Source organism: Chelmon rostratus, chromosome 17 (genome assembly GCF_017976325.1).
Source record: "Chelmon rostratus isolate fCheRos1 chromosome 17, fCheRos1.pri, whole genome shotgun sequence".
NCBI classification, from domain to species: Eukaryota; Metazoa; Chordata; class Actinopteri; order Chaetodontiformes; family Chaetodontidae; genus Chelmon; species Chelmon rostratus.
The window spans coordinates 8,263,877-8,287,570 of NC_055674.1; the positions used below are offsets into that span (position 1 = coordinate 8,263,877).

At 43.4% G+C, this 23,694-nt stretch overlaps 1 protein-coding gene across 1 annotated transcript in view; it reads right to left on the reverse strand.

Annotated features, from left to right (window-relative positions):
- Positions 1-14,370: 14,370 nt before the first annotated feature.
- The window catches only part of col5a3a (collagen, type V, alpha 3a), a 46,351-nt gene continuing 37,027 nt past the window's right edge, over positions 14,371-23,694 (reverse strand). Inside the window, exons 48-67 of the mRNA XM_041956726.1 lie at positions 23,345-23,398; positions 21,967-22,020; positions 21,774-21,827; positions 21,570-21,677; positions 21,405-21,458; positions 21,262-21,315; positions 21,011-21,064; positions 20,832-20,885; positions 20,616-20,723; positions 20,435-20,488; positions 20,249-20,302; positions 20,053-20,160; positions 19,908-19,961; positions 19,244-19,279; positions 18,734-18,787; positions 18,345-18,639; positions 17,997-18,109; positions 17,803-17,871; positions 16,748-16,981; positions 14,371-16,548 (exon numbers count right to left, since the gene is read on the reverse strand). Coding sequence (XP_041812660.1) covers positions 16,402-16,548; positions 16,748-16,981; positions 17,803-17,871; positions 17,997-18,109; positions 18,345-18,639; positions 18,734-18,787; positions 19,244-19,279; positions 19,908-19,961; positions 20,053-20,160; positions 20,249-20,302; positions 20,435-20,488; positions 20,616-20,723; positions 20,832-20,885; positions 21,011-21,064; positions 21,262-21,315; positions 21,405-21,458; positions 21,570-21,677; positions 21,774-21,827; positions 21,967-22,020; positions 23,345-23,398 — 1,812 coding nt within the window. The 3' untranslated portion in view covers positions 14,371-16,401. The remainder of the gene's footprint in view (positions 16,549-16,747; positions 16,982-17,802; positions 17,872-17,996; positions 18,110-18,344; positions 18,640-18,733; positions 18,788-19,243; positions 19,280-19,907; positions 19,962-20,052; positions 20,161-20,248; positions 20,303-20,434; positions 20,489-20,615; positions 20,724-20,831; positions 20,886-21,010; positions 21,065-21,261; positions 21,316-21,404; positions 21,459-21,569; positions 21,678-21,773; positions 21,828-21,966; positions 22,021-23,344; positions 23,399-23,694) is intronic.

Consider the following 23,694-nt stretch of genomic DNA (forward strand, 5'->3'; position numbering starts at 1 on the left):
GCTGTCGCTGCTGAGTTATTATGCAATAGGACTGAAAAACCATATGCTTCCTGAAAGTACCCAGAATGTTGAGTCTACATTAGGTATTACAACGGGCGCACAGGATAATGTTAAGCTGATGGAGCACTCAGTCTTTGGCTTGAATTTAATACACACTGATTAATACAAGCACAGGCAGTCTATCACACACAAACACACTTCACTGCAACATCAACATGTCAGTAAATACACAGATGGAGAAGTGTTAACCCTGACACTCCTGCAAACATAATACAGAAGCCAACACAAAAATTTTGTGCAAACATTACAACAGCATGCAACTCATATTTGACAGTCATGCCTCCCAATGAATGTCTAATCAACACCTCTGTAAACAGCATGAAACACCTCATTCAGCAGTCCCAAAAGCGCACTGTCTTTGTACAGCCAAATGGACTGCCACAGCACACGCTCACCGGCCTGCTGAGTTTCTCTTTCTGCTCCACTAATGGAAAGTCACGGTGAATCTACACATGAAGTTTAGAAATACAGAATTCCTCGATTTCAGGCAAAATCTTGTTGAACATGATCAACGTGGAGCTCCATTCATGACAGGATTCATCAAAAGCTTTTATTCTTGGAACGAAAATGTCCATTTTAAAAAGCTTTTCCTGTCAGATAAGTGTTAAGACAAAGACAGCTCACTAAATCTCCTCTGTCCTTTTATACAGATCAGGGAAAGACTAATGTGTTTTCATTTGGACTTTTTTGAGTAGTACAGAAGAAGTTAGTGGTGGTGAAGCTCAACCAGCCATTGGGTCAGAAGGTTAAGAGTGCTCAGTTGCCATAGCAATGCTCGCCTGAGTGCCCAGATAGAAAGGTGTGAAATCCTCAATGGGTGCCTGAAGATGGAATTAAACATGGCTTTTCACACCCTCTCTTGGGCTGCCTCACTTTACTACCTGCACGTAACCAAGGCAACCGGGGCAAGGACAATTCAGGTTCAGTTGGGATTTCTGCAATGAGGCCCTGCCATGCTTCATGTCTGCGCCTCGCCATAATTCAGCAAACATCATCAATCATCATCTGGATGAACTGCACGGCAGTCTGCTCGTGTCACTGAATCAAAACAAAACAATGGCGAAGCGCTGCCCCAGACAGACTCCCAGCAACATGAAGAAATGAGGGGAGACACAGAGTGGCAGATACATAGAGATGATCTGCCAAGAGGTTCATCTTTCAAGTGAAGCCACCTAGTACACGCACGCACACACACACAATCGCATCTGCCCATTGCTTTGTTTTGTACCATCCCTTTCTCCACTTATTCTTCCCCCTCTGTGTCCCTCTTCTGTCTGTTTCTCCCAGAAGAAGCAGAACCAAGATGCTCCCTGAGTTGTACTCTGTAGCCTGTATTTGTGTTTAATTGGATGAAAAGATGATGCATAATGCGGGAGGAAAGAAACATGAGGGAACCAAAGTCCATGTCGCCTGCGGCAATAGAAACCAGCAGCTATTTGTTGTTGACATTTTTCTCTACTGTTTTTTCTGCTCCATTGAAACAGTGGCAGCTTCATGTTTTTTCATGCATTTAGGGCTTTTGATTTTCTCCCCCCCGCCCCCATTGCAGCCAGTCTATGGTGTAAAGTTCCCAAGCATCACAAGATTTCACTCTCCACTGCCACACTCTCAAGAGTGCGTGTATGTGTGGGGGAGTACATGTGTTTGTGTGTGTGCAGCATGTAGCGGTGTACTGATGAAGTACTGTTGAAGGAAAGCTTTGATATAGGTCTATCTAAAAAGAGTACAACTATGTTGTCTCCATTAGAGACGTGGAGATAGATGGTGTTCACTTCCATTGAAATAACCTGCAGCACTTAGCACACATTTTCACTTCTGTCACACTGGAGATGGACCACTAATGATAATAACAGTCCTATAATATTGTAAGGAACATGTGCAAGTGAGGTTGTTATCCTGGAACCTTAAATGAAATTGAATGGGAGGAGAAAGGAAAATGTCTTACAAAGCCTCCATCCGAGCAGTAATGTCCCTCTGACCAATGCTAAGGAGGGCATGGAGAAAGGTAATAAAAGAGCGGTGAGAGCTTTGTGCTTATTCTTCTGTTGCTTCTTCTAAAGCAGCTGCATCTAACACACCTTATGTAGTGCTCTTTGTTGGCACCCAGGTCTCGCTGCACTTCACCTCCCAGCAGCCATTTGGACTGACAATGCCCAGAATGTCTCAGGTTGATATGTCCCACCACATGTGCTAATTTCTACCGTGTCTCTCTGCTGTTATGGTCCCAAAGACAGGACCGTGACAGAGACCGAGAGGGAGAGAGGAAGAGATAAAGAGACACTAGTAGGATAAAAGAATGGTTTTACATAATTAAGCAGATAGAAGCGATTACAGCAGCTTATCCACAGAGCACGAACTGCACACATTCAGCCTCATTATGAAGTTAAAGACTCCAAACTGTGGCTGATGGCTTAATTACAGTTCCGCACTGGAACAAATGCTTTAGAGTCATTACGGCAATTCACAAACCTTTTCCTGAACACACAAGCAGTCATCAGAGAAGGCGCTTTCTTATTTCTTTGCGTTACGTTTGTCTTCCTTCCAACTTTTCTCATTTCCGTGTCCTCCTCCTGTGCTCCTGATGATCAAACACTGGCTTCTGATTCCCCCCCGGACACTGCTGTGACCGATAATACAGAAAGAAAGGAAAGGAGAGACTCACTTTTTCTTTAACTGCTTACCTTTAGGTTCACCCTCCAAATCCTCACTGGGGCCTCTTTCAGTCCTATCTGCTGTTAGTTAAGTGGGGGTAGGAGGCAGAAGTTGTCCCTCCAGCTTCCACACTGCTCTGCCAAGCCCCACAGAGGCAGGCCGAACCGGCAAGCAGCAGAGTGTGCACTCAGCACTTCTCAGGAGTTAGTGTCTGAGGCCAGGCACAGGGGCTTTTATTCTCCAGTCTGCTTCTGCATTATTGAATCAGGGGACTGCCTCAAACCTGAAACTGGACACAGCTGAGAGGCAACATGCAGATTTGATGAATCAATATATTGTAGTGGAGCAGTGTGGAAAGAAGGCAAGCAGCAAAGAGACACTGGGAGGACTGGATTAGACAGAGACAGAGCAATGAAAATCTTTTTTACTCTTTAACTGCTCATCTTTCAATTGCACACTTATATATGTTGACTTGCAAATGCACAGATATTCCATATCACACCTATATGCACGCACATACACACACGCATAAAACACACACAACGGTGCTCCCTCCCATGAAACCTTCATTAGATAAAAGGAAAACAGCTCTTTCCAAAGCTGCAGTGCAATTATTCAGTGTAGTCAAGCATGTCTCTGTGTGACAAAGCAAATTGCTTTTTCGGTTTGCTGTTCCTGATACAGATAGGGCTTTCAAAATCTGAGGGGAAGCCTCGCACCACTGCTCCTGACGCTGCAAGAGATACCGGCAGTTATTTACCCCACTGTGTGTGTTTGTGTTTACAGATGACTTTACGCATGCCTGTCTGCAGTGTATTTGTGTGCAGATAGCGGCATGTTGCTCTACATAGTGGTGTGTGACAATCAATCAGTTTTGTTCCTTATTGCATTTCAATGAAATCTGGCTTGATTGATGTGACATGGTGTGTTATGGTCCATGTAGAAGAACTTGATGCCCTGTGCACTGCTTAGATAATCATCCTGAGCAGAGTGAAAACAGGCAGTCACCTGCTTAAATGGCACAGTTGAAGGGGCACCGTGCACCAGACTTCCATTAAGTACCTGTAATGTTTGCAACTGTACATAATTTTTTCCGTTTTGATGATGAGATGTTTTACAGATGGTTTATTTTAAGAACTATAAGCTGTTCAATAAAATTGACAAGTTCTACGGAATGTACCAAAACACTTTTCAGCTAAAAGAAAAATCTCACTGAAAACAGTGTATTCGGAGGCATGTTTGGGGTTCAGACTGAGGACCCTTGTGGCTAAAGGTAATGGGAGAGGTCATTTGTATGAAAGTGGCCTGAGAAATACATGGCCACTTTCTCAGGTATGGCAGATGATTATCCTTCCCTTCATGTTAGGGTGAGTGAGAGAGCTGTTCATGGCCACTGACTACTTATTTATCTTATCCCTGCTCACTCCAGTAGGGTCCCAATCAATATCCAGGGACTTGGAGCGAGAGAGAGAGAGACAGAGGACAAGTCATCTGGAGAGAGGCAGAGGGAGAGAGAGGACAGAGCAGAGCGTGGAGATTTATTTGTGCTGCCTGTCGGTTTGTGGCCACACACAGGGAGACTAATGCTTATGGGAAGCTTCAGGAATCTCCTCTGTGATTATAGAGCACGTCAATTGATTTTGGAATGATTTTCATCTCTGTACGATATTGACTTGCTGTATATTAGTGAGAAGTTATTTCAGTTTATGATGACACTCACAGCTGATTGGAATTGGAAAACAGAGCAATAAAAAGTTGGCAGTTATTGTGATGCTTTATTTCTTATTTTGTTTTCAAAATGTAACTCAATGTGATGTTATAGGCCAAGGGATCTGAGGACTATTTAGTGTGTATCTGGTACTCTGGTGCTGATGGTGGATTGTATGAGCGGGAGGAGGAGGAACACGCTTTAACTCTTGTTGGCTCAGAAGTAAATATTAATTGTCATCTGCCGTCTTACCACCAAGGGACCCGTGGAAAGCTTTAAGCAGCAATACATGTCCAAACACGCAGAAATCTAGCTGCTGGCTAGTCTGTTGCCATAGAGACATGATTGTTGTCATGCCGACAAGCTAGCCAATATGGCATGTGAACAACAAGGGATAAGACGAGAGGATCAGACCACAGAGATGCTCACAACTTTCCCGCGGAGTGGTTTGGTGGCAGTTGCTTTGAAAAGCAGTCACCTCTCAGCCTGCGAGTGCACATTGCTAAAACATGGACAGTTTAGAAGATGCATTAATATTAGCACATATTGGGTTGGCTCAGGATGAAAGGCACAGGGGGTGAGAGTGGGAAACTCTGTAGAGGTAGAGGTTGACACTTTGTAAAGAAAGAGAAAGAGATTTAGCATGAGACTGGAGGTAGAATAGAGGGATTTCATGCACTGGTTCCACAGAGCTTTTCCTGCTCACTACAAGCAATCTGAAGAACCCTGCATGGGCACTTCAAAATACTCATGATTTATGCCCGTCAGTGCTGTCCATATGTGCCTGGAATATCTGATCAACTCCACTGATGTAGCTCTGCGCCTGCTGGGGGAGGGATTGCGGGATGGAGGGAGGCAGGGAAAGAGGGAGACTGATAGAAAACGAGGCATGGAGAGTACAAATAGAGAAGCAATGGATGGGATGAAAGAAAGAACAAAGAAAAAGCAAGAGACATAGAGAAAACAGGGACAGAGGGGTTTGTGAACATAGACTGACAATTGAGTGAGAGATGGTATAAAAGAGGAATGGAGAGAGAGAGTGAATGAAGGACAGATAAAGGAAGAGTGAGGCTGAGCGGTGTTGGGCCCTGTGGAAGCCACGGACTACTCTAATTATCCTCTATTTTCTTCAAACAAGGCTGAGGCATTGTGAGTCAGTCCCCTGGGACACAACCCGCTCCTCATTTTCTCTGAGATTCAATTCCACTCCATCCTCCTCTGTCTTTTACATATAAAACACTTTCTTCAATTATTCCTCTGACGTTCATATCTGTATTATTTGACGCCTTTGCCTATTCAGAGTGACTGCTCATTTCGCCCCACTCTAGTGTGACTAGAATCAATCCCAGGCTCATTCCAAGATAGGCAGGGAGAGTGACTGTGTGTGTGTGTGTGTGTGTGTGTGTGTGTGTGTGTGTGTGTGTGTGTGTGTGTGCGTGTGTGTGTGTGTGTGTGTGTGTGTACCCGGTGTGTATAGTTGTTTGCTGAGCATGATTGAAGACAAGACACAGAGTGAGATTGGAGAAAAAGACAGACCAACAGAGGGAGGGCGATATAATTTAAAAGGAGTGTGCAGGACTGTGTGTGCATGCAAGAGTCAGGCCAAGGAAGCAAGTGTGCTTGAGTGTGTGTTTGGTGTAATGAAGGTGTTTCCAGCTTATGCTCGCCCTGCTCTCTCCCTTGTGTAGGACAGCATGGTTTATTTGAGATCAAATGAGGCTACAATTACACGGTGGATGCTTTTCTCTCTCGATCGATTACAAACAAAAGGAGAATTCCATCAGAGGCTTTTAACTAGAGGTGCTGCTGCATGTATTCCCATCTATACCAGCTCATTGTTGCTTTGCTTTGAATCTTGGAGTTGGCTAAAGAGTGAAAGTGTGATTTTCAAATGGATGCTGTCAGCCCAAATAGACATGTAGTATTAAAGTGAGAATAGAGTGAACAGTCATCATGTGACACCACTTCTCTTCCAAAGAAGGTTACTGGCTGCTCAAGAAAGTCTGGAGAAGTCCTCTGATGATATTATATGCTAATTTGCATATGAATATTTTAGCTACATCTCCCACTGTTAGAAGTGGAGACAGCGCTGTGTTGTGTATAATAAGTATGGTCATGAGATGTCTGCAGAGTAGACAGGGAAGCAGAGTAAGGGTACTAATTTGTCGCCAAATAGTTTGGGAGTGAACAGCAACATCTGCTCAGTAAAAACTATTGTGACATTCTAACATAAAAAATCTATCTAATCATAAAATATTTAATTGAATTTGTCATAAAGCAGGTAAATTTAGTTCATGAGTTGTATGACAGGAGGAGGTGTATGTTAGTAATAACTAAGATGTAATCTATAATTAAAGCTGCATGCAGTCGTTTACAACAATCAGAAAAAGTAAAGAAAGCGAGAGAGATTTGGCATGAATGCAAAAGTTAAATAACGTGATAGCAAACATCCTGCCTGGCTGAGTTAAATTAACTGCAGCTCAGTCAGAATTTCAAGTTTCCTTTGCCAGATAATCTGTGTTATCTTTGTGCCTGTTACCCATCCGAAACCTGTTTGCAAGTTGCCAACATATCTTTGAGCTGCTGCTTACCTGTTATTTCCTGTCTTTGTGTCTCAGCCCCTATGGTTTGCCTGATTATTTTGACTGCTTGCTGCCTTCAAAAAGCCTGTTTTTTGATCATCTTTATGGGTAAACCGCATGTTAAGCCTTCTTGTCATGTCTGCCTGAGTCCAGTGAGTGTCCTGTTGCCAGTCACTGTGACACATAGACATCCATATGAAAGACAGTAAAATGGGCATCCTGTTGTTAGCTCTCTCTAGAGACACCAGTGAAATGTAATGCCAATAATCAGCCCTGAAAAATGGGCCCCTGCCACTATCTAACTGAGTTTATTCAACCGCCATGTGTTTACGCTTTAAGCATGAGGTGTTTGTCAGGGCTAGGAGCATTGTCAGTCTTTTGATTCATTGTTAATACAACAAATATAAGTTCATGCAAATTTAAGCACATTTCTGTCACGCACAGAGTCTCTTTAAAAATTAGTAGCTGCAATATTACAACAAACTGCAGTAATTGTAATACTGTAGATCTATATATGGGGCACAGATTAACTGTGGCTGTGATGTGGAGATGCTCTCGGCACCTTGCTGGTGATACAGGTAGCCTTTCACGCTTGTCGAATTAGAACTGTCTTGGTCAACAATGTCAATAAAGTTCCAAATAGACCCAGCGCACTGAAATCAACACGTTTCACACCTTATTTGTATTTTCACGCAACAAGCATCTGCTCAGTCAAGCTTCAAATATATCCCTGTATCACACGAAGTTGTGCAACAGAGTTAAGTGAGCAACAGACTTCTACACATCCTCACAGTAGTCCCCGTGCAGCTGCAGAGGGTGATAATAAGAGAGAGCTACAGATTTAAGCTTTAATATGCTACGTTTGATAACTAACTAGGGTGTCATCGCTCAGGATTGTGTGGGAGGTGGAGGGTATTTCTGTATTATGTACTGCTTTGCCATCTTTGATTGCAGTCATGCATTTCAAATGTTCAGAAAATTCCGGAACGGGGACTTGGATTTAAGACAGTCCTTAATGTAGATGTTGTTCTGCTATTTGCTGTTTGCCATTCAGCAACTGAGATTCTGTCAAATCCTGGTAGTTTGCAGCTGAAATGGCAGTGACACCCTTCACATTTTGGCTCTGTGCAACCAACAGAGACAAAACAGGTTCTCCCTATCTGCTTTTTATTCTTACCACCTGAGCATATTCCTCTCTGATAAAAAGCGTGTTTAATTTGTTTTCTGTTGACAACCATTCTGAAATAGAAAATATTTTCACATCAACATAGCAACAAATATTGTCTTTCTATCGCTGTGTCTCATCATCCTTACATACCTTGTCCTCCTGGATAAGCTTCCAGTACTGTCCAAGGTATATTTTATATATACTCCAAGCCTGATTTCAAAGGACACTATAGTTCCACTGTGATATTCTTGTAAGACAATGCAACCACTACTGGCTTGCACACTTTTTGTTGCTCTCTCTACATACAATTTCAAGCACACTCAGAATTATTTTGAAGTCTAACCTGACACAGTTATAAAAGTAATGAAACAGATGCCCCTACGTGCAGTCGCCTTGTAATTGTGATTTTCTTTATAGGTTGTCAAAATGAAAGTGAGGCACGCAATAAATGTGGCAGGTGTTTCTTCAATACCTTCTTTAAAAACCACATAAAAGGTCATTTCTTCTGAATGAATACAGAGCTGTTGCCTTAGTCTTAATTTTTTGTACCTTTTTCTCTTTGGGCCTCATTCAGTATTTACATCTGGCAGGTGTTTTCATATTCAGTAAGGGGCTTGCCCCAGCGGGAGTGGTGTGAGCACATAGGCATACTCTGCTCATGCTGTCAGGGGGAAAGACAGGACTGGCCTCCGCTCCATACAAGGCACAGGGGACCCAGATGAAGGAGATATGAACTCTGTGTTCATGTGTGTATGTGCGCAGGTTGTGGCCGCATCTGCATGGTCCTGTGTGCATGTGTATGTATTTTCATGCCTGTGTGTGTTTATGTGCAAGTGTGTGTACACATAGGGGAAGGGCTGCTGTTCCAGTCTGCTTGCTGACAGACAGTCTCTTGGTTAATGAGCAGCTGTCGTCCATCACTATTCATGAGCCCTGTCACTCACCTTCTCTCTCAAAGCACCAGCACCTGAAACCCTGAAACCCCTAGTCTCTCATTAGCACTGCAGCAGCATAGACACACACATCAACACACTGTCTCTCTCTAACATAAGCATACATTCATTCTACAACATAACCGTAGTACTTGTACACATGTGTAAAGATGTAAAAAAAAAAAAAAAGATACAGCACACAGCATCACAGGAACCTGTATCCTCGATAGAATTCAAATTGAACCATTGTGGTTATACAGAGCAGGTTCTGGTTTATTCAGACAGCAAAGCACTCATTGATCTCATCACTCCACTTTCATCTGATTCTGAAACAGGCGTGCATATGGGACTTGACTAGAAATGGCTGTTTGATGTGTCCTAGAGGGAACAGACAGAGAACTGGGGGTTTAACTAAAGACCTCTGTTTGTGCTGCGCTGTACGTGGAGCAGTCAAAGAAAACGAAACAACAGCAGGAAGACATTTCTCAATGATAGTGGTTTTATGTTAACTTTATAGTCGTCTGCAACATCCCAGAGAAACAGGTCAGGGCTTATCGGTAACTGAGATACTTCTATCATTACGTGGAGGAATACACTATTCAAGAACCTTCTGTATTTATCTGAGATGTTGAATGTTAGAGAAGGACTTGGCAGATATCCACCCTCCTTCTTTAAGTTTAGGTTTTCTGTCGATTGTGAAATGTTCATCCTAATAGACATATGCTTCCATCAAAAAATACATTACAGTCATTCCTTATGCAAGTGTAGTGATGATTATTAGTGATACAGTGTTCCCAAATCTCTCTGATTGCTTCTGTGCCACAAAATCCACTAAGCTAAGTCAAAGCCGCCAGTGCACGTTTGTGCAACCACGCTGTGAGTGTGTGAGTGGGATAAAGAGAGGGCATGAGTCCTGTGCACTGTGATTTTTTGATTGTACAGTATACAGGAGGAAAAAGGAGGAAAAAGCAGTCTGAAAGAGCCAATCAGAGTAAGTGAGAGAGACAGACATAGAAAAACGAGTGACTGCAGGAATAATTCCAGATCGCAGATTCCGAATACTGCTTTATGTCTCAGGTTGGTTCTGAATTATTGAAGAGCAGCAGAGTCAGGCCCAATTGTACTCATTACAGCGAAACACATGAAAGCATAATTCAAACGTCGCCAGTTGCACTGACAAGTGGAGAGAAAGGGATGCACTTTATCCACTCAGCAAGTGTATTGATTCCTAGGCCTTATCCATTTTGCTGGTATAAGTACAGAGATTACATGACATTTTCAATTTAGAACAAGTGACAGAAAACATATCGCCACCTCTAACCACTATATGAGCTTCAGCAGCCTCACACCTCAAACAATGTATTTTGTCTATATCTCTCTTTAGATTTAATGAGGCTTTTGAGTGCCATTTCTTTTCCGGTCTGCCACACAGCGAGCTCTGCCGTCTCTGCAGTTCGCCTTTTGCCTTGCAAGATTTATGAAAAGTGTCCAGGTGCCCATGAAGTGCTGCCACATCTGATCCTCTCTGATAGAATAACAACCGTGTCAGTGCCGCAACAAGAACTGATGCAGGGTAGGGAGAATTGATCATTCAGAGAGGAAGAGAGACGGAAAGGAAGGGAAAAAAGGGCAGGGAGAGTGGAGGAAAAGGGATGGAGCTGACGGAGGGAGAGGTGGAGAGAAGATGAGGATTTCTTTGCATTCAGGACCACAGACGAGAGCAGCCAGAGTCATCGAGGTGAATGGAAACGATTAGTTTCCCTGGCTTTTCAACTGAGGTCTGAGCCAGTGCACTCCCACAGCTGAATCACTCAGCCTCTGTCTCTCTCGTAGTCTTTCCCTCGCTGCCTCGTCAGATTTATGGGGAAAAATCATGTCTATTGAGCGATGGGGTCATGCAGTTACCACTCTCTCTCTATATCACTCTCTCTCGCTTACTCTCACTCACTAACGACTCACAGAAACACACACACACGAAAAGCTGAACACCCATGTGGTTATTCCTCCTCTTTTCCGATCAGGGCTAAGTTTGTTCACTAACACTGTCTGTCTTGGATTTATGAACAGCTGTGTATGTTTAAATCATACAACACAGGCCTGCCTAGTAAACGATGATCTCTCTCCCTCTTTCTCTTTCTTCCTGCTCTTTCATTCTCCTCATCCCTCTATTTCTCTCTGTGTCCCTCTCCCACTGTGGTAAATAAGACACGACTGATTGCTTTGGCTGTCTGGGGGAGCTTGCAGACAACTCAGACCTCCTTTACTGAGGACTAAGTTAAGTGAGGATGGCATGGTGGTAGTAGTGGTTGTGGCTGTGGACATTGAGAGCTGCAGCAGACGGCAAATTAGGAGTTGGATGTGTGTGTGTGTGTATTGGAGGCGGCGGGGGTGTTGTCAAGCTGTGCGTTTGGATCTGGGCTCTCTGTCTGCCAGATAATCATCTGACACTCAGACACACAAGGCCTTGGGCTCCTGAACGTCACCCTGCTCTTTGTCCACTCGCCCAGGGATTTCTATTGCCCTCCCTCGCCTTCAAGTCATTTTTCAAACTGCTTTATAATGTTAGCTTTGTCGATAAGCGCCTTTGATGGAAAAGGCATCTGCGGAAATGATTCCCCCCACCCTTCCTGAGATAAAGGAGCTGTGGATGGGACCTGGCAGGAGAGGCGCTTGCATGCACACTAATAAGAGCACCGCTGCTCAGCCGCAAATGCTCATGATTTCACATACCCACACAGACACATACACAAGGCCTACGCATCAAGGAGCATGTTCAGAACTAGCTACAGATGATCCAAGTTATTCGCCGCCACTTGAACAGTACAAGATGCTAAACTGAGAGCAGCTTGCACGCTCATATACACATCAGTGGCATGGAAAATAATGTCTGCTGTTATCTACTGTGACACAACATCCGGATTTGGGTGGATGTGTTGAGACCAAGGGAATGTCCCTGTACACCCCGAAATGTAGATATTCCCATTGACTCTCTCTCTCTCTCTTTAATCTGAATGTCTGTTTAATTTGTTCATTTCTCACTGTGACTTTGTGGCATGTTCAGCTTAGTTAGAATCAATGTCACAGAGGAGGAGTTGAGGGCAAGGAAATCTAGAGAGAGAAAGTATCGGGGTGGGGTGGGGGTGACGGGGACTAGACAGTCCAAAAAACAACAAAGAAACATCTCTTACATTTTCAGCTCCACAATAATGAGACAGAGATGTGAGAGGAGCAAGAGAGAGAGCAGGAGAGAGATGAAAAAGAGACACAGTCTTGCTTCCAATATGCGGCAACTAAGGATCCTCCTGCCTCTGGGTTACACTTATGTACTTCTGGGCCTAAAAGTAGCTCATCAGTGCCAACTATAGACTCACAGCTCTGCTCAGAATGGGAGTGAACGGCGATCAGTTGGCCCAGAGTGTAGCTCAAGTGTAAAGCAAGCATTCTGACATCTGCATGGCAAAGCTTGCAGCGATTCTTTATCTAAATGTTTGCAGATCAGAGTGCATGGTGACGGATTGGTTTGTCACTGCTAGAGAGGTATTGCAACAATCCTGTCCAGACTGCATTAAAAGACAAAGCACTACAGTGGTGGTGTCTTCCAGAGATCGTGCTCCCAATCAATAGCACAGAGTTCAGCAGTCCTTTGAATTTAGCCGTAAAAAGCAACTTGGGTACTTATTCATATTCACTGATATGAAATTCAAAAGTCACAACCATCTGTTGAATAGCTCCTTCTTAAGCTAGGAATGAATCATAAAGTAACAGCAGAAAAAGCATCTTCTTTGAAAAGAGCAATTTCATACGTTTTTTGGGTAATGGTATGAAGAAGAATTATCATTCAAAAAGACACATCCTCACATGACAAGCCTCCTGTTCTCTACAGTCATCTGTACAATTCAGTGTTATACATTGTCATTTTTGTAGCACCAGTGACATGAAACAGCTCAAGGATGAAAGAAATTAGTAAAACAATATATCATTTTAGATGTGCTCTTTTTCAGGCACAGGGATTTGACAGAGACTTTTCAGCACTGTTGCACCCTTATATGTTGCATGTTTGTGTTTGTGAGCACAAAATAGAAATTTCGTCATGTGGGAGTGCATTTCCATGGGATTTCCGCAAGCTTCCACAAAGCTGAGCTCCAGGATCAGCTGGATGAAGGGCTCGTCTCACTTTGCTCAAGCTGGTTTATCTCCATGCTGTGGAGAGTTTCAGTGGTTTGGAATGAGTGTCATGTTTGATCACTCAATTCGCAGGTTTTATTCTTGCATATTAGTCTACCTTGAAGGTTGTCAGCTCTCAACAGAGGTAATAATTGTATAGCACTGCAGTGATGCTATCTCAAAAAGGTTCGGCTCTCAGCAGAAGAAATACAAGATGAAAAAAACACAACAGACACAATGTCACAGGAATGGTGGGCACTAGAGTGGAATGTGAGCAGGGGAAAAGGGCATAGTACCATGGAAATACCATATTGATAGTCACACTGCTCTTCTGCTTGATCATTATTCTGAGGTAGTGGCAACAGATGACCTTTCCTGGTCAAGAGCTTAGTGTGGTTAAAATTCAATTGAGTGGAAGAGCGAAAGGAGAAAAAAATAACATGGTAACCTTTATTCTGCCATTGACGCTAACCTTGAACAATCGGCCCCAAAGGGGATAAGCGCCTCGCACTTTAATATGTGTGAGAGAATAGGCGTACAGTGTGTGTGTGTGTGTGCGTGCGTGTGTGCGTCTGTGTGAATGGAACATAAAAGCGATTATTGCGTGTGTTTGTGGTTGCAACAGAGAAAAGTAAGTGAGACGGAGTACGTAAAAGGAGAATGATGGAACAGTTTTAAATGTAACCAGACCATGAGTCAGTGCACAGCTCTTCACCTCCACTAAACAGATCAGACGTCCATGGCACCTTATCCTCAACCATTTCACTACTGACCTCTTCTTATGTTCTCACTATCCGTCCTTCCACCCTTCACCTCTGTCTCCGCTCCACCTTCCACCAGGAGGACTGAAACTGGCCTAATTGAAACAAATGAACTTGGGAGTGAACCACAGTTGATTACATCAGCTGTGTGGATATGATGATTGCATGCTTGTAGAGTGAATGTTGCAGAACTAGCTGGTAATGAAGGGCTTTGTTTATCTACACTCTGAGTGGACACTGCAGACAGCCACATGCTCTCATGAGTATTGTTCTAACTTGCCTGCGCGGGTCTGGATAGGAAAAAGAAAACAATCATTTCTTGTTTGTTTTTATTCGCGCATCAATTTTTGACGAATAAATTTGTTTTTCACTCAGGCAACAGGTTACTGCTCATAAAATCCTCAGAATAACTGTACAGTATATAAAATTAGTCCAACAAACACTATACACAAGGGGGGCAGTGCAGGATGGGACAGGAGGAGAGGAGTTAATTACTGGAATGTTTAAACGCTATGAAACAAACAGCACAGCGAAAGTGAAAAATTACACATAATGGATACACAGTCTACTGTTTGAGACGGAGAAGGTAGACAGAGCATTAAGAAATGTCGTTTGCAAAGGGAAAATCCACAGTAGAACAGAATCCACATACATGTCATTTCAGTAATATCTCACAGCTCTATTTGTTAATTTGAAGAAGTCTCTGTTTAAGCTGACAATTCAGAGACAGACTGTAGTAATAATGTCATCTAAAAACAAATCCTGGAGCTGCTCTGCAGACAGTGAATAATGGAATAACATGGCACTATAATAGCGTGCATGGTAATTTTACTGAGACGTGAGGGCAATTTCTGATTCACAGCTCTACAATTTGTAAAGGTGATTTGAAAAAAAAAATCTACAGTGTCTCATGTTCTGTATCTCCACATTTGTTGCTGTAATCAATCGAATTGATGAATGTGTTGACACTGGATTCAAAATCAGTGGGTCAGCACAATGTAAATTCAGTTTAAAAGTGGATTTTCCCTTTAAAGTGATCAACCCCTTGGCTCTGAACTGTCCCTAACCTCCTTTCACTGGCCCTGTGAAATTGGCACAATCAGCCAGAAGATGTGCAAAAAACACAGTAGACTAGTCCACAGCCTTCGAGGGCGTTTGGTGCCGCTGAAAGAGCAATAACCCTCTCCCTCTCTAGCCCTATAATCCTGCCCACAGAGACACACAAACACAGTGACACAAAAATAACAGAATCATCTTTAGCACCACTGAAGAGCAAATCATGTCACACGAACAGCAACATTTTCTGTTGAAATTTCAACATATGAACAAAACCAAGAAACCTCTGAGTAAAGCAGAAATGCGAAAGCAGGTTATGTCAGCAATTGTACAATGCTTTCAAGAGATACGTGAAATGTCTCTTAGTAAAAATGACTGCAGTTAAGACTAGAGAAGGTTTTAATCAGCATGCTCTTAGTTTTTGCCCTGAAATATCCCCAGCCTAGTTGCTGAGGTATATCGTAGCAGAATACCACAGTGGAAAGGGTGTTAGTCTGACACGTACAGTACTGTAGTCATTGGAAACGTGGAGGGCTCAAAAAGCTTATTATCAAGCCCATGGAGGGAAGCAGTCCAATAAAGAAAACAACCTTATCCGTTCAAGTAAGTGTCGGGTTCAATAACTAGCTACGCCTATTGAATACTAATCAAGGTAATTCACTGAGCAAACTGCAGTTGAAGGGTAAAAAGGACAATTTATCATTCCTGCACACAGGAAATTAATTACTGTGCTTGTGTGGAATTAATATGCTAGGCTAGTTCACAACTGCTATGCAATTGTAATTATAGTGAAATCTGAGCATGCAAATGAGTTCGACTACAACTGATTTATTCAGTCGCAGTCTTTGTAAAACATTAGGTAGCAACAATTTCATCCACGGTCTGAAAAGTCCCACTTAACTGACCACAACAGAATGACAGACTGTCTCCTCTCAGTGATTGGACAGATCTATCCTGTTTAGAAGTGGTCATCATAAGTGATGCATTCCTCATTCTAGAGGATTTGGCACACTCAAACAGTGAGAGAAAAAGAACACAAAAACACTTAAAATTAAATATCTAATTGGAATATTTCCCTTTGGTAAACGTGCTTTGTTCCCACTGTTGCATATCCTCTTTCTCGCCATTCTTCTCATTGTTGTAAAGCCATAAAACATGGCTGTTGAAAAGTCTTAAATAATATACCACAAACCCACCACATACAGGAACATAATATAATAAATATTGCTTGGGGCAGCGGTAAAAGTCCAGTTCCTTTTACTGAAAAGTTGCTGTGTGTCGTTTTTTTTTTGTTTGTTTGTTTCTCCTTGGCACGATGTTAACCATTGAAACAAACTCGTCCAACTTGGAATCCAAACTTCTGGTTGCTGGTGCCAAAGTCTGCTGCAGCCACATCTATAATAGGGAGCAGCTCTGCCGAGGGGGAGTCAATCTCTAGAACAGTCCTTTCCTGACCTTTGCGGAACTGAAAGAGAAAAATGAAAGCCATTATTAGAATTTGCTTGGCTTAATTCAACTAACTAGCTCTCCCCACTCACGCTGGCCTGAATCCCTTTTCTGTGATTTTATGGCTACCCACTTATTAAATCAAGCACCAGCCTTCCACACAATTGATAAACGTATTCGTTTCATTAAGGCTAGTATGTCCCCTTCCCTGCACTAACCTGGCATCCATCATGCACTGCATTGATGAAGGGGCTTTTGGCTTGTGTCAGCTCCTCATCGTTGCTGCCCCGGAAGCGGAGGGCACGCTGGTAGGATCGGGAGGTGCTGTCAAACCAGCCTGCCGAGTTCTGGCAGGTGTAGGTGAAGCTCTGCTTAGCCGTGGCACTGAGTAGTTTCAGGAAGGTCAGCTGAACTACATGTACAGGGTTCCCATCCCTGTCATCGTAGGAGAACTGGACGACACAGATTCATAGGCATTAGTGTACGTAATCTACCCACAGGTCTAAAACAGCATTACCCCTAAATAACACAAAATCTCGCTGAAAGAGAAAAAATACACAAAAACAGGATTTCTGAAGCCACAAAAAACAGAGCCTTTAATCTGTCAGACAAATATGAAATTGCAAATCTCTCATCTTGTGCTGATGAAGGGATTTATGTAAGCAAGGGTGAAAAAGTCACAGCAACTTCTCTTCAGAATCAGATCAGCCAAGGTAAGGCAGGAAGTAAAGCAGGAAGTAAGGACATTAAGGAAAAGAAAAGAAACCGGCAGATTCAAGAACTCTGTGTGACAAAGTCTGTGAGTTGCAGTTGTGCTGGCAGCTCTGTGATTATCTGAGAGGGTTATGAGACTTCTGATTAGGTGCACATGAAAGGCCAGTGTTCTGCGCCTGCTGCCCTGAATGCAAGTCAAGAGCAACCGATGGCTGAGTGTGAGTCACCCTGACTGCTGAAAACAAATGCTAGCAATATCAAATGAACTCTCGTTGCACATGGTCTAATAAATTAATACCAAGTTATACGATGAGTACATTTACAAGTAAACAGAAACATTCACATGCAGTCATGTGCACTCGGACGAAAGCGCAAACTCACGCCTACACGTTCATGCGAACACGCTCGTACTCGCACTTGCACCTCAATCATGCTCAATATGCATGAATATTATTCAAGCACTTTCAATTAGGACGAGCAATTTAGCTGAAAAAGACTGCCTGACATTTGGAGCCAGCTGAGATTAAGGGTAGGTTCATTTTTCTTTTTTTTTTTTTACCTGTTTGCCTTTCCTGTATTGGCTGTACCAGCTTCCTGGCTTCTCTTTGTTCCATGCTGCTAATTTCACCTAGACACACAGAGGGAAGATGTTGCGTAAAATGTTAGGCTCAAGGGATACAGGGAGTGATTTGTGCTCTGATGTAATATGAGGTCGGCTCTGTAAAGTTTGACAGTCAGAGATTGGAGACTTGCCATCTCAATTCTCTTGTCAGGGTAGAGACATGTCTCTCCATCAGCTGTGAAGTTACAGTAGACCTTGATGGAGTCTCTGTGACAGCCCTGGTTAGGATCAATCCAGTAGTCTCCTACAAAATGCACAAAGAAAGGACATCAATCAAGCACCAGGTGTTGATATAATGAACACATCGAGGGGTAACCAGATGATAACATGGAGCTGGAAAAATGATAAACAGCTTTTTGACTTAAAAATGATGTGTGCATATTTGAAATGTGTTGTGTTTTTCCTAGACTAGTTCCTCCTTGATAAATCTTTTAGAGTGGTGAAATAGGCATCAGTTATGATACATTGTCTTAGCTAACCATCTTTGTAGTCAGGTTGGACCATCATGAGCTCTTTGCAGGTCCGGGCAGGGCTCTCAAAGGTTCCCAGGGGCCTCCTCATCAACTCCACGTCTGTTTTCATGGATGATAGGGTGGCAAAGACTTCTTCCATTCCCTCAGCATCCTCCAGAGGCTGATCTCCTTGGAGGAACTCTTCCATACTAAGGTCCTCCCCCCTGGATGGGGCTGCTCCTTCTCTCTGATCGGAGTGCCTTCTTCTCTTCCGCTTGCCCTCCCTGATGGGCAGGGGCTGAACTATTGTTGCAGGAGGTCCCTGGAGGTAGCACAGAGAATTGAGCAAGAGGTGAAAGGGAAAGGAAGACAAGAAAGCTGGAACTGAGAAGATCATGATGTGGATCATTACTCACTGGGGCTCCTGGGGGGCCAGCGGGGCCTCGATCTCCTCTAGGACCAACGACACCCTGGAGAACAGAGGAGGACAAAACTTTGTGTCAATCATGTCTCACCTGGAGCCTCACTCTGACCACTTGGCTAAATCCCAGCTTTATCCAGGCAGATATGGCTTCTGCTTTATAGGATTATCCAGCTGTGTGCATCAGCACTCTGTGGTCAAAGCCTTGGCTCTCAAGACACACTATAGTGGTTTTCATAACATCACACACACCAGAACCAAATCCTATTAAAAGGGCCCAATGGAAAAATCACACACAAGGCAAGCGTGGCTGTACAGCAGGCTTTTAGTTCCAAAGACATGTGGTAAACACAGTAGAGCATTATGATTATGAAGCATGGTACATTTAAGCTGACAAACACACTTTTTCTCTCCTCCCCAGCATATGCTCCCAGCAGCTGCTAACCACGCCGAGGTGTGAGTATAAGAATGACAATGTATAGATGAGACACATCACTGGACTCACCATTTCTCCCTTCGATCCTTTCTCACCAGCTGCACCCTTAGAGTGGAGAGGAGGAGTTGGTCATCAGTAAGAAGGATAAAAGCCATTAACGCTTAGAAAACTATCTAATTACTTGAGTAACAACTGCAAAATGCTAAGCAGCCATTAACTGGAAAATGAGGCACCTGCTTATTGACATGGCACGTTACGGTCTAAATTTTTACTTTCACTGCTAAGTAACAATAAGTAATGGCAGGACTGTATATGCTCAGTGGATGTAGCCGGCGCTTAGCTCTTTGCAGATGGAATAAGTTCCATTTGAGTTTTACTGATGAAATGATCAGCCTATTTGCACCAAAGTTACAGACTAATGGCTGTGCTTGGTGATGCCTTCTCTTTAAATGAGACAGTATCTAAAAACCTTATTGCCTTTCTGTTCATCTCTTGAAATATGTGTTTTGCGTTTGTTTGCATGTGTTTTATACCAGCAGAATTGTTGCAGAAGGATGGCTTCAGATTAAAAGGTGCATTCCTGATGCAAATGGCATTTACATTTGCTTTAACATGCAGCAGACCACAGGTATACTTCAAATGAGCAGCCCAGTAATTACAACTTCAAACTACTGTCTGGATACACTATTGTGTGTTGCGTCATGCAGTGGTTTGAAAAAGTTAAATCACTTACTGAGAGTCCAGGTGGTCCCAGTGGGCCAGTGGGACCAGGTGAGCCTGCCATACCCTAGATATAAGGACAAGCGTATCCTGTCAGTGAACTGAACTTTCTTTTTCGCTCAAGTGTATCTCATGCATCATGTTGCAAAGACATGTACCTCATCTCCTTTAGGCCCTTGTGTACCCTGGTTCCCTGGCAGGCCTCTGTCTCCCTTCTCACCAGGTTCTCCTGGGGGGCCAATTAGACCAATCAACCCACCGTGACCCTGCAGACAGAGACATGGTTCATCACCATTGTTTCCCAGAGTTTAGACTGCTACAGATTGCTTTTTCAGTAAAGGGCTAAACACTTACTTTATCTCCCTTGTTTCCAGGGTCTCCTTTTAGTCCCGGAAGTCCTGGTGGACCCTGTTGATAATGTCCGATGTATTAGTTGGTCAGTGCTTATGAAATATGATTTGGTTGTATTGAGAATCTTGCTTTGATATTAAAAAATTCCCGAACCCCACTTCTCATTCGATATGAATATAAGGATCTTACAATTGGTCCTGGTGGTCCAGTTTGTCCTGGTGGCCCATTTAACCCTTGCTCACCCTATAAAAAATAACACATGAATTTGCTCACAGTTTGCTGAAGCATTGATTAAACGTAAACACAAACAGAACTGAATGTTGTGGTCAGCATATTCCTTTAATGATGTAGCCTCAGAATGTGTACTGACCGCAGGACCAGGGATGCCTCGAAGACCTTCTGGGCCAGACCTCCCTGGCTGCCCTTGGGGCCCCACTGGGCCTGTCTTCCCCACTGGACCCTGGAGTCCTGTGGTCCCCTACAGAGCAGAGGAACAGACAGGCATTAGGAAGAGAACAGATCAGAGAGGTTTTGTTGAAAGGCAGCGTGCACAAGCACAGAGTTCAGTGCCAGTCATTATCCTTACCTTGGCTCCCTTCATGCCTTGCTTGCCTTCTTTTCCTGCAGCACCTATATGACCCTGGGGTTAGAAAGACAAGATGATGGTAAGAGCTTTTAACTACAAACACACATATAAATATAGAAACACACATAGAGCAACTGGGCACATTCACGCATACAAGCTTGTACAAGTGCTAAGCTCACCCTTCGTCCAGGAGGTCCCGTGGGACCAGGCTCTCCAGAGGCTCCTGGAGGTCCCTGCAGAGAACAGGAAAAGGACCACAGTTAAAACAAAAAGACATTCTCACCCAGTCACAAAAACACTGAGAGGGAAGCTCAGTAATGATGGTGAAGGCGCAAAACCTCAATATAGCAGAGAGAGTAAAGACTTCAGCTGAGCATTCGAAAGCTATTAGTGCTGTCAACATGTGCAGTAACTGAAAAATACTGCTTACTGCTTTGCCAGCTTCTCCATTGTCTCCTTTAGGCCCCGGTCCACCGTCTATTCCCTAATTAAAAAAATGTCATGGTGAAGGAATGACCAAACAATAAGTTCATGACAAATGAATGAGAGAAAAATAATAACAATAATACTCACATTGACGCCAGGTTCTCCAGGGGGTCCTGAATCTCCGGGGAATCCAATAGGGCCCTATGGACAAAAACAGTGAGCATTGTTCAGCATGGCCTGACATTAACAGGCTGACTGACTTAACAACCACAGCAAGAGAAAAATCACTGATCCAGAGAGACAAAGACTCACAAGGTTGCCTTTGGGTCCGTCCTCCCCTGGTGTTCCTCTGGTTCCTGGAGGCCCTGCTGCACCGGGAGGGCCGGAGTCACCCTTCTCCCCCACATCGCCTTTAGCACCCTGGCACACCAGCATACGAAATGACAATCAATGAAAGGGCGAAGAAAGGATGTGGTTCAGTGAGACAGAAAGGAGAAATGAGGCAATGTGACTCACAGCAATACCAGGCTCTCCAGCTGACCCAGGGTCTCCAGCTTCTCCGTCCTCACCCTGGAGGGTTGGAAACATTCGGTAAGATAAGAACACACCGCACACACACTGGCACACAAGCCCACACGTATAAACTACCACCTTTCTACTGTTATTTACACGGGCACAAGCTGTGTAGTTGCTAATGGGAAATGCTGACCTTCTCTCCAACAAGTCCAGGCTGACCAACTCCACCAGGCATTCCAGGTGGGCCCTGCGGCAGGAGAAGAGAGAACAGCTTGAACCAAAATGTCATAAAACAAGGACAACTTTGAAATATTCATTTGATTTTTGAAAATCCCGTTCTTGGTGCAGTATTTCCTTGTTTGTTTTGTTTTGTTTTGTTTTGTTTGTCAGCATTTCCGCTCACAGAAAGCTGAAACTGGAACAGAATTATCACAACACAAGGAAAAATATTGAGTGTCAGGTTTGCTACGTGGGTAGTGTCTGAGTCACACAGTCGGGTGGATTCTATTTCCCTTCTCTCAATCGGTTTTGTTTGCTTGTGCATGTGCGTGTGCACGCGTGTTACTGTGCACGCTTGCATGTCAGTGTGTTGTGCTTTGTGTCTCGAGATGAACCCGGTAAAAGCACGTCTCCGGTAGAGTGCACAAACATGAGCGCTGAGCACAGCCACGCACTACTACTGAGCTCCCGCTGTCAACTGCTTTCCTCACATGCCATCCCATCCTATTTCGCTCTCTTCCACTACTCCTATATCAGTCCATTTAGGAATCCTACCATCTCTGCACCACTGTATTTCCACGCCTCCTTTGATGAAGCACTATCGTGGCATACACAGATTTCTGCAGCTTACTGCTGAATAATTGACCGGTGCGAGAGGCTGTAGAGAGACGGCCATTACTAGAGGTAAATATAACTGCCTCTTAGGGATGATAGTCTAATACTTCTTAATGATTCATAGAGCAGTAAATATAACTCTCTCCCTGGGATTATATCCTAATTCTACTGAATAATTCAAGTTTCAAGAGGGTCTGTGGCAGGATGTGTTCAAATGGAGAGACTGTATATGAAGAGATGTGAAGCTGGAAAAGTAGGTAAGCATCTGTGGTGTGTAAGGATAAGTTATTGTTCAGTTTGAAATATTAAAGATAATACTGTGTATTGAATGGAAGCGGATACACCATCATGTTTTCTTAATGAGCCCCAGGGGCATGCAGCTGCCATCACTTGAAAATATCGGAACCCCAGTATTCATGCAGGGCGTGTTTGCGAAAAGTCGGATTTTTGGAAAACTTTTGAAATGCAAAATTCAATTAACAAAAATAATGATTAAGCCTCGATGATACATTTCCATTAATTCTGCTAAAGATGCAAGGAGATCAATAGAAAATCTGACAGAGGGAAATTATAAGAATTCATTATTCATTACGAGACGGCTAATTATAATATTTGGTAATGCTGATTATGCTGATTAGCATTACCAAATTAAATGTAACTTCCGAATGCATTCATTGTTAAAGCAGATTTAACAGAGATTTACAGAAATAAATAAAACAAGTCATGCTTCACTCTACCTCTCCCCCAATGGGCCCCTGAGGGCCTCGTGGGCCATGCTGTCCTGGAGGCCCCTGTGGAGAGAGAAATTTAATGTTTTCATTAGGCTCTCAGTGCAGACAATAAGGATATACTGCATCAATAAAGCAGCTGGAGAAATACAAACTGAATGTGAGCCAGGGGTTGACTGGTGCCTCTTAAATGAAATAAGCGTTAGAAGTCAGCCCATGGTGGATTGCTTATGCAATGGCCCCAGTATCTATGATCATTATCGTAGTGACATGATGAAGACATCCAGACAGGTCATTACCCTCAATATGACACAGACTCTGATCCCCCTTCTCTTATTCTCCCTTATTAATAAGAAACC